The following is a 17,137-nucleotide window of genomic DNA, read 5'->3' on the forward strand; positions in this document are numbered from 1 at the left end:
ATATTGTTGTGGCAGTGGAGATAGGCGTGGGAGGGAGAGAAGATGATTCAGTTTAGCTTTATTGCTTATGTAAGGATGTGTGATCTGGAGGTAGGAAGAAAGCACGATTAGACTCACAGCAACGCATCACAAAGATTTGATGCCATTAATAGGTGTAAAATGATGTCCAGGTAGCTCACAAAATGAGTTTCTGTGTTCTTGTAGCTTGCTGGTTGTAGAGTTAGGTGTGTGGGATTTATTTTCTTTTTTTAAAAAGAAAGTAAATTACAGTAAGTGCATAGCAGAGGAAAGGGAAAAACATACGAAGAACGTTTTGGAAAAAAACTGAGACTGGCCTTGTCCCAGTGAACGCCATAAAGTTTGTCCGTAGAGCGAGTTCTGTTAATAGCAGTGATAGTAAGAATGCTATCAGCACAACGCTGTTTGATTCTGATAATTATTGTTACGGCATAATTAACTTGTGGTTTATTAAAATCACCAGTTAGCTATACATTTTTATTAACGCCTAATTAGACCTGTTAACTGTGTAAGAAAAGTGTTTTACATTGTAAGAAAAGCATTAATTTTGCAATTTGATTTTTATTGGTACTTTGGTATGAAGTGTCTAAGTATTGCTGTAAACATGTTTTTGTGACATAATGAGAGTTTGGGATTTCCCCTGTGTAAAGGCTTTTTCAATGCATCGTTCCAATTTGGGTAGCATTTGTTGTTTCTCAAAGCTTAGTGCTATGTTTATTAGTAATAGTCAATGTTCAGTAATGGTATAAAAATTGGTTTGTAGTGAATTTTGACATCAGCCTTTTTGTTTGTATCAAAATTCCTGTGGTCTTAGGCACCAACCTTGAATTAACTGGAAATGCTATTCATAGTGAAGTTCTGGGGAAAGTTCGCTGATAAAAAGGATTGTTTAAAATTCAAGAACATGAGCAGGCTTTTCAAATAATTTCTTTTTTTTTTTCCCCTCTTAAAAATATGCGCTTGAGAAGAAGAGGATCTAATCAGTATAGCCAAAAGATTTATTTTTAAGCAGCTTCTAGTCAAAACATAGGAAATAAAGGTATTTTGAGAAGGTCAGTTTTATGTGCTTGCTTAGTACGGCCTCTGCTGCTGTCTCCTACAGTTTTATTCTCTTGATTCCCTGTACAACTCTCCAGTGAGGTTACTACTGGGTCAAGCTTTAAAATTGTTACGTGGAAAATAGAAAGTGAAAACTGTCCTATTTATAATTGAGAGGTACAAATAGCTCTAACACTGTAGTTTAAAGGTATTTAGTGCTTTAATACAAGCAATTGAAAGCTTTGCATTTACGATTGGCTTTACTAAATCCCTGCTCCTCCTTGGTGCAGGGGGTGGTGGTGGTGTGTTAAATACCCTGAGTGGATAAACATAAATAAGACTTCAGTAGTGGTAATCACATCCTCATCTTTGTTGGCAAATTGAAGAATTAATGAAGAGTTAAGGATTCGTATAATTGGTACTAGAAGGCATCTGCTTTTGAAGACTCTTTGTGTGATTTATACTACAGCAGCTTCAAATGCAAGTCTTCATAACTTAATGGCATAAATGCCTTTGGTAACTAAATAGCTCAAGGGTGCTTCTTTCTTTTTTCTTTTTTCCTCTATCTTTTTTTTTCCCCGCTGAGCAAGCGAGCATTGCTGCCTTGATGTGCAGCTTCAAAAGTTACCTTCAGAAAACTGCAACAGTTCTTATGAAGGTGCAAAGAAACATAAAGTTAGAGGGCACAAACTATCCTACTTGCTCATCGAAACTAAAGCAGAAAGAAACCTGCTGGATCTAGACTTCAAAGGTGACCCGAGAAACGTGGTCAGCTTCTCTGAAAGTGATATGTTATTTTAGGGAATTGAAAATTCGATTAAGTAGTTTGGAGAGAATGTGGTGCTCTTACTGTGCTAGTTAAGGTACTTAAAAAGCTATCTTGCAAGAATTAATAATTCATCGACTCTAGTTGAAGATTTCTGCTCATATTTTAGGAAGATGAGGGTGTGTTTTCCTTTGCACAGAAAAAATAATGATGAAACTACGGCCTCATTGTGGACCAGTGGGCTTCAGAGAGATGTGATAATTTCTCTTCAAAAAAGCACCCATTGCATTGAAATGTTGTGTCGCATTTTTATTTTACATGTATGTGCAGCTTGCAGAGAGATCTCAAAGCAATGTTAATGCTTAATGTATGCCATATGTATGTGTGTGTATATCTATACATCTTGCTATACTGTTAAGTTTCATATCGGACAGTTATTAATTGCTCTGCTGTGGTACATCCTGTACGAAGTCAGTGGATTCAGGGATAAAAAAGGCTAGAGACAGGTCCTAAATGTCTAGCTTGAGTGCTTTTGTGTAACAACAGATCTTGTGCAAGTTTGACTTAAGATTTTGAAGACAATCATGCACATGACTCAGATGAGAGAAACAACCTTTCTGATCACACATCTAGATTATACATTTCCCCCATAGCTAATGATACGAGAGAGAAAGTACTTTTCCATGAATCATTTTCACATGAATCATACAAGGGATGTGCCTTATTGCTCAACTATATAATTTGTAATTTATAGGTGATTGATAGCCCCACTCTGCAAACGGGAGGTCTGTTTTTATTTAGATTAGTATTCTAGACTGCTAAAACTTGATATCTGGTACTGCTGTGGGTTTTTGTTCTTCATCTTCTCAACAAGAACAATCTCTTAGTCTTTTTTTCTTATCTCAGCATGCCCATTTTGTTCTTTCTGAAGACGTCCAGGTCTCCCTGCAATAGCACAAACACTTTCTCTTACTGTTTACTTATCCAGAAGGTGTCTGCAATAGTAGCTACTGAATTGTGATCAGAACTTTTGACAAGTGATGCCTTAGCAAACTATCCTGGGAACAGGAATGCAAATTGAAAACCTTTGGCCCACCACCATCAAGTAGCCTTATCACTGAACTGCATAGTCCAAAGCATGCTCACCCTGTGTGGGACAAATGAACAAATTCAACTACAGGACTTGAGATTAATCCCCTTCCTTCTCTCATCCCCCTCTCTAACAAGCTGGATATAGCCAAGTGATTATGGAAATCTTTGGAAAGGAAATAGATATGAGTTTGAATGCCATCAGTCTGGAAATAGTCGAGCTCTTTTACATCCTGGCTGAGCAGTCTAAGGATTTAGTAATTGTTCCAAAGGGGAATGTGTCCTCTATACCTGCTCTGAAAGTGTATTTTTAGGGGATCTTCAAAAAGGAATTTCTGTGCTTCGGAAAAAAGCATTTATAGCTGTTGGGTAGGGAAATGATGCTGGGCTCACTCTTTTAGTGGCAGTGGGTTTTGCATGTACCCTGAACTCCGGACAAATGGCTTTGAAGGGAAAACTTTGATCTTGGAAGGTGCTTAATGGTTCATTTTGGTGGTTTCCTCCTGGAGTAGTCAAATTAGGTTATGTAAAGGGCGTTGGATATGTTACTCTGGAAGCAGCGTGTGGAAAGTGAGTTTTGGAAGAGGAACTCTTTCCCAAAGAGTCTCTTTATTTTCTCTCTTCCAGCCATATAGAATAGTTTAGTACTATGCTGTTGCTACTGTACCATTTCTACTGCAATAAACTGTTTTTTTCTACCATAAATGTACTTTATAAAGTTGATATGAAGTTCTTGGCCTTTTGCATTAATTCAACTGTAAAACACAACTGTTAGCTTTTCGCTGGTATTTACTTTCTCACTTGATTTTCGTGCAGTTAATATTTGTCCAGTTACTGACAACATGGATGACACACAACAGAAACAACTGACAAAAGCGACATTGCTGTTGAAACTTCAACAAAATATGGGTACGTTACTTCCCTCATTTTTGCTATGGCAAGCCAGAAACTATGGGCCCTTTCAATACTGTTAGTTTCCACAGCATTATTAATAAACTGGTGAGATTAATACAATACTTTCCTAAAATGAGTCCCCGTTTCAGTGTTGTAAGTGCAGGGTGTTTCTGGGGAAGAAAGAAAGAACCACAGCCCGCTGTTGGAACAAAACCAGTGTTTGCATTTGTTCAGCCTGCAAGTCAATAGAAGAGGCTCATGTACCTTTATTTGTTTTCTGGAGAGCCACCACTTCTATAATTCTGTACTTTAAAAAAAAAATAGCACAGTTGAATGGCTTTGTCAAGTAGGCATCCATAAATCGGCTAGTGACTCACTAATCTTCCGAAGCTGACAAATACGTATGGGCTTGGGTGCTAATTGTCAGCCTCAGTAATTCAGGGAACACTAGCCACAGAACTCCTCTTTCAAATACAACTTCTCCATGATACTTCTTTGTCCAGCTCTCATACATCTGTCTGCACTTAGTAGAGTTCTCTCTGCTGTGAGTTTTGACTGTCTTTTCATATTAAAATACAGTTACTCTTTAGTCAACAAAACAGTAACTTTTGTTTTCTATTAATTCTTAGAAGTAGAACATGGTAACTGGAAGATTAAAGAGTAGTAGCAGTAAATATGTGTTCGCTTTGGATGTAAAAATGTTTTCCCTTGAATCATCACTTGGATGTTTTGGTTTTTTTGTGTGTCATCTTCTCAACTGCATCAGTAACAAGCATGTTAATCAATAGGAAAATTACTATTGTGCTATAGAGAGACTGACAGAGTAGATGTAGTGCCACACAGAAAAGAAAAAGCTTAATAAATAGCTTTTGTTTCTTAAAGCTTAACATTTTTGTTAGTTTTCCTGGTCTGATTCTTAGAATTAAGCAGAAGTGCAGAGTCAGTGCATTATTTTATGGGCCAGGACATGGCTAAGGTACTACAGAAGTATGCAGTCAGCTGGATTTCTGGAAGGATCCTGCTCTGATTAAAAATGTCATGTGGAGCTTTTATAATTTAATTATCTGACATCGTAGCCTTTAGATTTAGGCTTAGCAGAGGTAGATAATTTTCGGGGTTTCTCTTACTGTTTCTCCTCCTGCTTGTCATTCACCCTGACCCTGCCCCACACACCCTGGCTGCTGATGACTGTGCTGCCCTTGCCACTCGCTGAATGCATTTCCTTTGTTATTTTAGGTATGGTAATAGCAGCTGCTGTCGCGGTCTTTGCATCGATCTTCTCTTTCAATTACTTCAGTGATTAAACTCAAGCAACTGGAGCCTCATGGAAGTATTGGCCAGTTACAAGATGGAAACATCTGGATTTAATATATTAGTAATTAAGAATTGTTGCCTAAATATCACCAGTTAGATGTGCCATATAAATTGTAATGATAGGTTCGGTTACCTTGTTCCAGCATGCACTTACTATATCAAGTAGAATCATGCGGTTACAATACCAAGTAGAAGGTGAATCAAGTTTACAAGAAACTAACCTGTCACTCTGTATAAATGAATGATAGTAGTATTTTCTAGAAAGATCCCTTAAACAAATGTAGAACCTTAGTTTTCTTCCTACATGCTGTTTTAATGCAAAATGCTACTACTGGTGTTTTTCAGGCTATTGGTAAGACTAACATAGTTACCTGGTATGACAAGTCTTGCTTTAAGGGTTCCTTTGCTAAGAGAAATCTCATTTCATTAAAGTTAATTGGGGAAATACTAGAATTAATGAAGCCAACTTTTCACCATATGCATTGTTTTAGGTAATATTGGTTAACTAGCATAATAGGTATAGAAGTAGTTTCTAGTAGTTCGAAGACTAGACCAATTCAGCATGTAAATGCTTTAGTTCAAGACCTGGAGAACTCAGAAATCAATAAAATGCATAGAAATTTTGAAATGTGTGTATGCCACCTTTTACTCAGTGACTCTTGAGGAATTTCTCTGTCCAGCTCTGATTCAATCATCGTTCTCTTGGAATATTAACTATTTTAGCAACAGCTACATCTAGGCAGCCCTTGTGGATTATCTTGTAGATAGGTGCAAGTTGTCAAAATTGTTTGCTAATCAGGATTTTTAGACTATAAACAGATAACATACCCAGCAGAATATCTCATAATGGAAAGTTAGGTGATAACATTACTGTTTACTTGCCATGAGGAGAGAGGAAGGAGGGAAGAATTCTAGTAAGGTTGATAAAGATAATTTGTATATGAAATGTGATGTTTACTTGGATCTGAACTACAGTAGAAAAGACTTCCAGATTTTAGGGCGTTTTAATACCACTGCAAATTTCTTTTTTGTATAAAGGCACTGGAATGCTAAGAAAAAATATAAACACTTTGGTTCTAAAGCATAATCAATGCTTTTAATAAAAGGCAACTGTGAGAAAGATGTCTTAAATACTATTGCCTCATCTGTGTATTCTGTTTTTACATGTTTGGAGAAAGATCTGCTTTTAGTATTGTAACTATATTTTGGAATACAGTGTTGATCTGTTGTGCTCAGTATTGCTCAAGTAGGGCCTCTCAGAGGAAAGTGAATGTTGTAACGGAGGCACTGTTTTCAGCTGCTGCATGTTTTATAGATGCATGTTATTCTGTGCAAATGGGTGGAATCGATAGGCAACATGGCATTATGCAGAAGCAGTTGATGCCATGGGAGGTTGAGCGCTATCCAGAAAATGAGATTAATTTTGTAATGTGCTTCAAAATATGGTTGGTTTAAAAATTGCTCTGCAAAAGTCTCTATTAGAAGGAGGAGCAGGAGAGTAATGAAAAGAAATAAGTTTGTCTTTTGTCTCTTTTTTTTTCTTTTTCTTTTTTCTTTTTTTCTTTTTCTTTTTTTTCTTTTTTTCTTTTTCCTTTGTTTTTTCTTTTTCCTTTGGTTTTTTTCCTTTGGTTTTTTTCCTTTGGTTTTTTTCCTTTGGTTTTTTCCTTGTTATTTTTCTTTTTTTGGGGGGCGGGGTGGGTATGCTCTTGGAGGTAACATGCAAAATGGTTATTCTGTAGTTGGCTGTTACTCGAAACTCACGCATAGAAGTGAAATACAACATTTGAGATGCTAAATGTCTTACACCAGAGAAGAAAATTGTTAGGAAACACCCTGCCAATAGTTCTTGTTCAGCACCGGTAGTGTAAAAAGTAGAGCTTGATTGGGGGTGTTATTCCATGGAACCCCTAGGAAAGAACTCTGGTTTTCTTCCCCCCGTGCAAGCTTATTCAATGTTTAGTAAATGATCCTTTTCTTTGTGGTGTTATTACAGACTGTCAAATTAATCCTTCATCTTATAACTAACTAGGTATCAAGGATCTATGGGAGTCTAATTTTCCAATTTGATTTTGGAAGAAGGCAAAGAAAGAAGTTGGTTTGAATGAGATTTCTGCTTTAATACAAGAGACTGCATTTAACCACCATCTGTGCAATAAGAAAATAATTTAACCCTGTCAAAGAAAAAATGAGTAATTTGACTTGTATCTACAGCTTGAGCCTTCGCGTCATCCTGCCATGAGGAAATAGTGGATGTAGAAGAAAGCAGGTTCTTGCTTGTCGAAGAATTACAGCACTAACCAAGAGGGGATTTCATTGTCGTCTTGCTTCCCATCCTTTTTGTACTGCTAGCCATTGATAACGTAAGAAAATGGGTTCTTTAAGAAAAACGAAAAGGTGTGTGTAAGAAAAAAGGAAAGCAACCTTTTAAAAGTCTATTTCTTGACTGCTGCTTTACTTTTGCTCAGGTTTCATAGAGGTATATCCTTTTCCTGCTACCTCTATAATCTTCGGAAGCTTTCAGTTTGTGAAAACTCCATCATGACTGAAATTGAGCTTTGTTAACTCATATCCATGACCGCAGATATATTTTTATTTTAATATGTAAAAGTCTGGAGGAACGGATGAGACTTCCACATCTGAAAATCTGGCTCTTCTAAGTGTAGTTCTAAAATTGATATTATGGGATAATTTTACAGAAACCTTATTTTCTGTGCTATGTAGTTTTAAAATGTAGTTTTAAAAAGCCTCAGTGGTCTTGTACAATGAGGTTTGTAATTCCTCGCATCTGAGGGGTAGCATTTGGCATGCCAATAACAGACATGCATCTACTAGAGCTTCTGTTCTTAGTTTCTCCTTCATTTTTGTCTGCCTCAGAATATTTGAGGACACTCAGGGTCTCAGTCACTTTGAGTCAAAAGGAAGAGTAACCATAGCTGAGGGCGGCAGTAAGGCTGCTCCCATCTGCTTATGGAAGCATTTACTTTTTGTTATTCAAGAATCTTCGTACAGTAGTACGATGTCTGAGTCAAGTCTTGCTTTTTGTTATTGAGGGTTTTTTTTTTCCCCTGCAGAAATAAGGATGACTGCTGTGATCAGAGCTTCATTTGCAACTTCATTAGTCACGAGCTTCTGTTGGGGCTTGGCGTCACATGTGTGTTTTCTTTTTCTTTGTTTTTTTTTTTTAATATTACAGGTTGAAGGAAATCCTGCTTAAGCATGCTTAATCTGTCTCTTAAATTGGAGCATCAGCTTATTTCTTGCAACTAGCTATAAATGTAGTTTCTGTGCTCGTTATTGTTTGTTAGGGTTTTTTTGCTTTCAGCCTGGTTTCTCAAAGAAATGAAGCTTACGTGATCAGGCTGCTGATGTGCAGCCTAATAACTTTTGAACCAAGTTTGACAAAGAGGAAAAGTTCTCAAAAATGTTAAGTTCCCACCAATTACATGGAGATTTTCGAGTGTGTAGAGGACAGAAATTTTTCATGCCTCTTCTTTAAAACATATCGTCAAAAAATACAAGACAAATATTGTCCCATTACTCAGGGAGCTGGTTATTTTTGTGATGGAAGAGCAAGGGGAAAAAGGACTGCTCTAAGGGAAAAGCTTTATTCCACCTGGAGTTCCGTCAGAAAAACTTATGACAGTCTTGCATTCAGAAATTTACAAAACAGAAATCATAACATTTTGGGAAGATGCTATCTCAATTCTTGGTGGAATAAAATCATTAATTGTCTTACAGGTTGAAGGAGATTGTTAAGAGATGATAGGGAACATCATTCGTATTGCTTAGTGTACACGAGGCGAGGTTTCTAGTGCTCTGTTAAAATATTAATCCATGGCAAAACAATATTAAAAGTAGAAATTCAGTAGCATTTTGATCGTCCCTAAAATGGGACAAACCAAAAAGATTTTTTTTTTTTTGGCCATTATTTAAAACAAGGCATAAGTTTTGTTTAAATTGTTTTGTTTGAAAGGGTATCTCATGACTCCTTCAGTAATGTTTTGCAGGGTTATATTTCCCAGATCTTTTTGAGTAAAATTATTTTGTTGTATAGATCTGTTGGAAAGTAGTGTAACTTTCAGCTACTCCTGTGAATTTTCCATGTGAATGAAAAGTGGGGGAAAAAACGTGTTTAAAACAGTGATAAGAATCTGCTTTTAATGGGTGGGTTATATCACTGCAGCAATGGTTGCTTGATACTGGTCACTCAATTCTGAATTCTTACTTGGTCCATGTGCAGGATTTTGCAGGGTGACATTTCCGTGGTGGGATCCTGACCTGAAGCAAAACTGAAAGCTCCCACTCCAAAGTGAGCAAAATGTGAAACTATCAAATCAGATAAAAAATGGTGAGTCATATGAGTACTGAAAATAATCTTTAACATTTTGACAATATCAAATGTATCAGCAAAATTGTGTGCAGTTAAGATAGAGATACTTCTGTCCTCAGAGTAAGATACAGATATTTCTATCCTCAGAGTAAAATTCAGCCTTCAGCTTTGCCAGTGTGCAAAAGAAGTCATTGAAATGTTTCTAATGTTTAGCTGTCTTGTATCAGAACTGGAGGATGTGGATATTCTACACCTACAGAGAGAGAGAGGAAGGTTTATAGTGAGTTTACCCTGTGCCGTCTTCTCAGACGAATTGTTAAATTGTAGTTCTCAGCAGCATCCCTTTAGCAAAACTTAAAACTTTGAGTTTAGTAAATGTCTAACGAGTGCTTACTAATATTTCATGTTTTTAAGGTTAAGGTTATATACTACCAATATATTTCACACTTCCAATGGCAGGTTTTGAGAGCTGTTAAGCTTTATTCAGAGTTATTACATAAGCACAATATACTTTTTCAGTAACTCACAGACATTTTAAATATTACCGTTCAAAATATGGAGCAACAATGAACTGAAATTAGCTGATGATTTGTCTGTGTTAGCTGTTTGGATGACAAACTTATAGAAGTGCTGAGCTAACTTCTGTATTTTCATAAATATTGAAAGGTAAATGCAGAAGCGTGAAATAATATCCTAGATACCTAAACCATTTAAGAATGCAAGGACATTGGGCTATTTGTTTGTCCTTAAAGCTGCTGGATGAAATCTTGTTCCTACTGAAGTCGGTAGAAGTGAATCTGAGGAGCCAGGACTCGCCGTAATTCCAGAGCATGGAGACGGCTTTTTGTGTATGCAGAGGGATGGATCAGTCCTGTTCCTGTTATTAGGTTCTTTTTGTGCTAAATGGAGACACGCATGGGCCCTCAATTTTGAATTTTGTTTTCCCCTTAATTTCTTAGAGACCACCAGTATTGTCTCCTGTTCTTCTATTACTTGTGGCTGGCATAGAAATAATTATGTACAGGACTGCCAGTTGTATGTGTTTTAAGTAAAATTCACATACTAACAGTTAAGCAATGTTTATATATGTGTATCTTACAAATAAGTTTGCAAAGACAGCCTTCTCTAAATGAGATGGGCGTTACTGAGATTGATTTACAACATACTGAAGAGGAAAGGGAGACAGTGAGGACTATGCCTCTCTAATTATTCAACATCTTGCTCATCTGTGTTGCCATTTCCCAGTGCTGGAAGCTCCCTCTCAGGTAGCAGCCCATACTCATTTAGGAAAGACTCCACATCCACAGCAAAAAAATCCTCATTGAATTGTTCAGAAATGCTAATGAAATTGCTCAGAAGCTCCCCACCCTTATAGACAAGTAGAGTGGGAAGCACTTCGTTTGAGAAGCGGTCTCCAGCACCTGTGCTGGAGGCCTTGATCTTGCAGAACTTCACGGTGGGGTACTCAGCCGCCAGGCAGGTCAAACTGTTGTTGAGAGCATCGCAGCCCTTGATGCCATCTTCGTAAATGTGGACAATGACAGTGGTAGTTTTACGTTCTTTCTCGATGGCTTCCAGGAACTGTTCCCCGTTCTGCAGCTCAGACAGATAACCATATTTCGGCCCAAAACTCAGCCTCTGGTGCATATCCTGCATGCAGCGTTTGCGGTATTTTTGTAGGCAACTTTCATCTTCTTGCTCATCATGAATTAATTCATACTCCTGCACGCTCATCTGTGAATATTGAGAGAATGTTATATTAATAAGTGGTCATCTGTTGGCGCTGAAACAGGAAGAGGCTAAGTTGTCTAAAAAACATTGCATCGAAAGCTTAGCCAGAAGAGCAGTCACTTCCTACAGTGACTCTGGAAGGTCTCTTCAAGAGACGGGTGAAGATCTTTGCCTCAACACTTGCATGTCAACTTGATGGTATTGAAGAGAGTTGCCATATTTGGCAAAAACTTCGGCATCTTCCAGAGTTGGTGGGAATTTTGCCAGTGACCATAGTGGGGTCAAAGTTTAATTCCTGTGGTTTTTTGGGTTTTGGGTCCCCCCCTTTCAGAACTGGTAAATGGTAACGAGTGACGTTCAGACTCAGAGCTCTATCCTGACGAGCAGGGGTTTAAGCATGTTAAAAATTTTCAATTGCCTTAACCAAGGATAAAGCATGGAGGGGAATGGAGGAAGAAAGGTCAAACTGTGTTGAGTGATATGTTGTGAAATACACAGGGAGAGAGGACTAGATAGGTGGTTGGACATGCATTCGTTCTGTCCATACTGTGTGAGGTCTACTAAGCTGCGAAGGAATTGAGTCTGGCAAATTCGGGGTTTTCTAGCTTATAACCAGTATGTTTTACATAGAATCAAAATGAACTTATTTTGCTTTTCTTCTCTTACCTTCCGGCAGAATCTGTCTCTGGTGTCTTTATCCTCTTTACTGAAAGATCTGTGCGGTGAAGACATTTGTCTAAGAATTTCTTTCTTGCTCAAGGATAAGGAGTCTCTGTCTTCGCTTTCTAATTTAAACTTCCTCCAGTCATTGATCACGCCTTTGGGCCCTAAGAGAGATGAAGTTAGGTGAGAAACTGGCTCAACAAGAAGCTGTCTTAAGAAGTTTCTGCCCTTTGCTGGTTTGTCCTTCTGTGCTGCAGTTTTATCCATCTACCTCTCTTCCTTCCAGAGCACTCTCCAGCAGAGCTGAAAGCCAGAGCTGTGGGACCAGTGTTACATTAGCCTCCAACAGGAGGAAAGAGTTCTATTTCTAACCTGGATCACTTTGATGGTCTGGTTCGTATCAGGAGCCTGTAAAAGGATTTTGGTGAACTATTTGAGTAGTTAACGATTCTAAGGATGTTGAAACCTGTTAAAACTGATGTTTTGGCCAAAGCCAGTGTTTTTTACAAATACATTTGCATTTCTCTATAGACAGTGTCTTTGAATACATAACATGCATAAGGACTATTTTAATATATTGACAGTAAAACTAAGAATACAGGACACTGGGTTTTTTCTTTTGGGGTTTTTTTGTGAGTTTTTTCTGTGTTTTTGTTTTTTTTAAACCCACACCTGTTCCACACCCACAGGAAGAGTAACCTGTAAGGCAATGCTATGATAATTCTGATTGTAATGCAGATCTTGCTCTTTGGAGCTGGTTGATTAAAGTAGTTAAATTTTGAAGCTGGGGGGGAGGGGAGAGGGAAGGTCTTTTCAATTCAAAATTCCAGTGGTTCTTTTCAAAATCAAACATTTTAATCTGCATCTCAGATTATAAAGCAAAACCAAGGAAAGGCTAGGTAAGCAGCTCTCCCTCTCGTGAGAGAGATGTGGTGTTGCCAGCTGCCAAGAGTCTGTTTTGGATTAAATTTCAACATCTTGAAGTGGTGGCTCAAGGCACTACACCGCTTGGTGGAAAGGGAAGGTGAACTCATCTTTTGCAACCAAGATTCCAAAGCAGGAATTAGCCTGAACCTCTTGGCATAGCGATAGCGATTAAGCGTGCAGTAGCCTGATTTCCAAAACTATTTTGAAGCCTAGGTGTGGATGTAGCGCCCTAGATTTGCGTCACTAAAAAAATATATATATAACAGTCTTAGCCAACAGTCCTTTCTGGTTGGGAAAGAACCCCAAAAAGAGTTATTACAAGAGCTGCATTTATTATAGCACAAAGAAAAAGAACCCCTCGGAGCACAGAGAGGGAATGATTACCATATAGTTAGTTGTTGGTGGGGTGGGATGAAGTGATACCTGTCTGTAGAGCTGAATGCAATGTCAGTCCTCATAAAGGTCACAGTGATTGAGTGCTGGATTAAAAAGAATTGTGATTCTGAGCAAGGATGCTTTTAAAGCCTTTACATGCTATGCTGTGTTTACCAGAAGGATTTATAGGTACACTTTTAGCATTGAATGTTCCTTCTATAAGAAGGAAAAAATAATTCAGCCTTTATAGTGAAACCTTGTATCCTAATTCTAGCCCGTGAGTGTCTTTTTTGTTGCTGTTTTGTTTTCTTCTCTTTTCCCCAGAAGAAGAAAGGCCATTGTTCATGACTGAAGCAATAAACCAACAAGAGCTGCGTTGGGCCATTGCTGTTGGTGGCTTCTTCAGGTGTCTTCTGCATTTGGCATTTGCTTCAGGTATGAGGAGGATTGGCACAAAGATCAGTTTGGTGTTACCTGCCCTTCCATGAGGGATGTCACTTACTCCAAAATACATTCTAATTGGCTTTGGAGCCTATGTTTCTGTGCAAGGGGTTTGGTAAACCAATTGGATCTACTCGAATTCTGGGCTTCCCCAGTGAACAGGGATGGTTTAACTTATTTTTAGAAAAAAAATGCAGTTAGTTTCCTTGCCTGTGTGTATTGCCTGTCCTTCAAAATCTTCTTCGAAGCTGGTGTTGGCATTTTCTTCCATTTTGGTGGCTGGAGTAGGAGACGCTGCAAGTTCAAAAAGGAGAATGGTTAATAACAGGATGGAAAAGGGATAAGCTTACAGCAGGTACAGCGCAGTGTGTAATTTCCTGCAGCTGTTAGGTATCAGCGAAGATCAAAATACACATGATAATTGTAGAATTTCTCATCGTCTCATAAAAAGCAATTAGGATATATGTCAGTCTTTTTAAAAAGATGTCTGGCCAGATTCTTACTGAAAGTGCCTGGGCAAGGGTTTCTTCATTGTACTGTTCCTTCTCAGTCGTTGGAGAATATTGGGAACATGGTGTGAAATAGTGGTTGTAAAACTTTCTGCAATGGGAATGTGTAGTGAGGTTTTGTTCGTTTTTTTTTTTTTTTTTTAATCCCCCTTGGAATCAGGAACCTATTAATTTCCCAAGTCCTGTAAGTATTTATTTTTAAGGGTTACCTGAACTGCTTATTTCTCGTACAGAAGATGGAGCCAAGTATTGGAACCTGTTGGGCAAGAGACCTCTGAACATCCTGGAGATAGACTGCTTGTACTGGTGGGGCCGTGTTTGTTACAAAACAGAAAAAATTATGGGGGTTATAAATCAAAATCACTTTTTTGTTCCACCCATTCTATAAATAAGGCAACCAAAGGAGGCAGACAGCAGTACTCAGGCAACACCCTTTTTATCTTTTACAGTGGACTTTTTGAGGGGTGAAGTAGAACCACTGTTCTTTGAGGGAAGAGGAGAGGTTTCACTTAGTATATTCCCATCGACAAGATGAGCCCAGTTGGGAGGTCCCAGAGCATTACACAGCAGCAGGGTTTGGCCAGAGCATCGAGCTCTCAAGGTCAGGCTGGTGTTCTGCTGGTTCCCAAAAGTCACAGTAAATGTTCTTGGGGTCCTGCACCTTTCTTGAGATCAATTATCTGTTTCAGGAGGATATGCTGGGGGAGAAAAGTACCGATTCTTCACATGCATTTTTACTACACTGCTGATAGACATCTACATAGCCCTCTGCACAAGCTCTGCCACCACGTAGTACTGAGCCTTTTCTCTTATTGCACATCAGTCACAAGTTTCCTTTTTAGTCAAAAATTGTAATTCTAATGTTAAAAAATGTCCACAGGAGCCTTAAGGCAGACGATTTGAGTGCTCCCATTTAGTCTAGACTGGTTTTAGCTCTTCAGATATTAAAGTAAGCTTTATTTGACTTCACATCTTCAAGCAAATCAGAGCCAAGATGTTATAATGCCATGAATGCTGTATTTAAAAGCTACCGATGAGTTAGACTAGAGTGATGTTAGTGTTGTAGCATGTATGCACAAGAGGAAATGCGCTTTCATTTTTACCTGCCAGCATCAAGGGATGAAGTGGAATAACGGCTGAGCAAGACACAAGGAATCCGATTCCTGTGTGTATTGGGACTAAAGCTAATTAGTAAATGTGAGAATAAATTATTCCATACATATACTCATGGCAATTAATCAAAACTTGTGGGAAGTGTTGCAGATAAGTTTGGAAGAAAAGCAGGTAATGAATTATACTTTATTAATATAAAATCTTTCTGTAGATAGATCTGTAGATAGATTGTTGTCAGCACATAGATCCAGATTACTGGATCAATTGCTATTCAGTCAATTCTGAAATAGAAATATGAAGCTAATCCCTTCTCACATAGGCAAAACTAAAAACCTTTGTCATGTCAGTGATGGACTGCTATGTGGATATGCTGGGTCAAAGCCTCGTAAGTCATTCCTGTGACTTACATGGACATCTACAAAATGCTCTTCTGTCTGCTGATGCTGAGGTTTTTCTTTGTTCCATGAGGAAAGAGAGGGTTTGATTCTCTGTATGCTTTGCTGTTTTATAGCTTTTAGCCCTGAAAGGCACTAAAAATCCAGTATATGAAACTTAAACAGTCTGTTGCAGGCTCGAACCAGAAAACTGACCACACTTTTGGTGAAACATTAGAGATGGGAACTGGTTGCTTAACAAATGAAAGCTCTCCATAAAGTTTGTTACTGATCTGTTGTAACTAATAAATCTGAAAAGATTAGGTGAATCATAACAGCATGGAAAGCTGTGTTTCGCCATTCTTCTGCAGCGTGGCATGAGGCAACGATCCTGACGCTGCACAGGCTGGTAAGCTGACCATAGAGCTGGGAGTGGGGAACTCCTAAAACTTAATCCTGGCTCTGCGACTAAATCAGGCTGTGAGCCTGGCGCAAGTCACGCAAACCGTTCTCCTTTCTGCTCAGTGAAGTTATAAATATTTATCGTTCTTATCTTGGTGCTGTGAGAATTAGGCCGTCCAAGCCAGATGTTTCCCAATTAGGCACCTGAGGACAAGGGCATATGAACATGTAACTGCAAGGTGATCCGTGGGAAGCTCGGTTATGGGATGAGCTGGCTCTCCTGTAGTACATACTCTTCCTTTCAAGAAAGTGCAGTGGAAAAAGGTGTAAGCTATTGGCGTTTAGAGTGTGGGCAAAAATGGGCAATCACCAAGCTAGGAAATTCTTCACATCCTTGTGAAGGGTTTAGACAGGGGTTTTTTTTTTGTTGCTGGTTGGGGTTTTTTTGGGTGGTGGGGCGGTATTCTTTTATATGCTTGGCATGCAGCATTTTCCAAAGAAAAAATCAGGTTGCTAATATCTGGAGAAATGGTGCTACCAGCTCTGAAGCACGTACCTCCATGAGGAAGTGTCAGTGCGCAGTGCTGAGGCAGTAAAGCAGATAGCATAACAGAGCAGTTTGTAACGACCCATCACAAGGTGTCTCAGATCTGAAGTTGCCACCTCCCCAGCTTTACAACTGCACCAAAATCCGGTGTGCCCAGCAGTGGGGACAGCTAGAGCTGTCCTCTGTGCCAGACAGCGGCTCTCCTAAGAGCAGCTGTGCTTTGCAACCATGCGGACAGACCGCAGCACTCGTGTTTGCGCACCCAGCTGCAAGTGGGTCCTAATTAGTTGACTGACGGTGCTGTCTTTCAGAAATTCGTTAAGGTCATCTGTTAATACAACCCCCTTAAACCTGAGTCAGCCTGAGAGCCTCGTGGAGCGCAGAGGTCAGACGCAGCAATTAGCTGCGTGGGGATGATTGCATTCGATAAGGATGGGCTTGCATGCTGGAGAACGTACATCCTTGGCCACTGCAACCATCTCTTATAAAATCCTTGCTGCTTTAAATCTAATTCATTCTTTTTCATGTAAATGTGCAGTCTCACCTCTCCTGGTGAGAGCAGAATATCCTGGGAAGGCTGTCAAGTCAAACAGCCACATAGGATGA

At 38.9% G+C, this 17,137-nt stretch overlaps 2 protein-coding genes across 5 annotated transcripts in view; one reads left to right on the forward strand and one right to left on the reverse strand.

Moving 5' to 3' along the window:
- The window catches only part of ODR4 (odr-4 GPCR localization factor homolog), a 48,468-nt gene that overhangs the window by 11,560 nt on the left and 19,771 nt on the right, over nucleotides 1–17,137 (forward strand). For 3 of the 4 annotated variants that reach the window (XM_075156976.1, XM_075156977.1, XM_075156978.1), the window contains 2 exons: nucleotides 3,728–3,820; nucleotides 5,042–6,252. In XM_075156976.1, the coding sequence (XP_075013077.1) occupies nucleotides 3,728–3,820; nucleotides 5,042–5,109 (161 nt within the window). In that variant the 3' untranslated portion in view covers nucleotides 5,110–6,252. Of the gene's footprint in view, nucleotides 1–3,727; nucleotides 3,821–5,041; nucleotides 6,253–7,330; nucleotides 7,514–9,359; nucleotides 9,468–11,856; nucleotides 12,027–12,129; nucleotides 12,237–13,469; nucleotides 13,581–17,137 lie in introns of those variants that run through there. The other variant, XM_075156979.1, reaches the window with a different exon arrangement.
- Nucleotides 10,656–13,857, reverse strand: PDC (phosducin). Its single transcript, XM_075156980.1, has 3 exons — nucleotides 13,797–13,857; nucleotides 11,847–12,007; nucleotides 10,656–11,183 (listed from the first exon to the last, which is right to left on the reverse strand). Exons 1-3 carry the CDS (start codon nucleotides 13,855–13,857, stop codon nucleotides 10,656–10,658), a joined length of 750 nt encoding a protein of 249 aa, XP_075013081.1.

Source organism: Calonectris borealis, chromosome 8 (assembly GCF_964195595.1).
Source record: "Calonectris borealis chromosome 8, bCalBor7.hap1.2, whole genome shotgun sequence".
NCBI lineage: Eukaryota > Metazoa > Chordata > Aves > Procellariiformes > Procellariidae > Calonectris > Calonectris borealis.

Coding starts and splice junctions, on each gene's coding strand:
- PDC (XM_075156980.1), bottom strand. CDS start 13,857: ATGGAAGAAAATGCCAACACCAGCTTCGAAGAAGATTTTGAAGGACAG. Junction 12,008..13,796: donor AGGACAGGCAATACACACAG/GCAAGGAAACTA, acceptor CATCTCTCTTAG/GGCCCAAAGGCGTGATCAAT. Junction 11,184..11,846: donor GAGACAGATTCTGCCGGAAG/GTAAGAGAAGAA, acceptor CAATATTCACAG/ATGAGCGTGCAGGAGTATGA.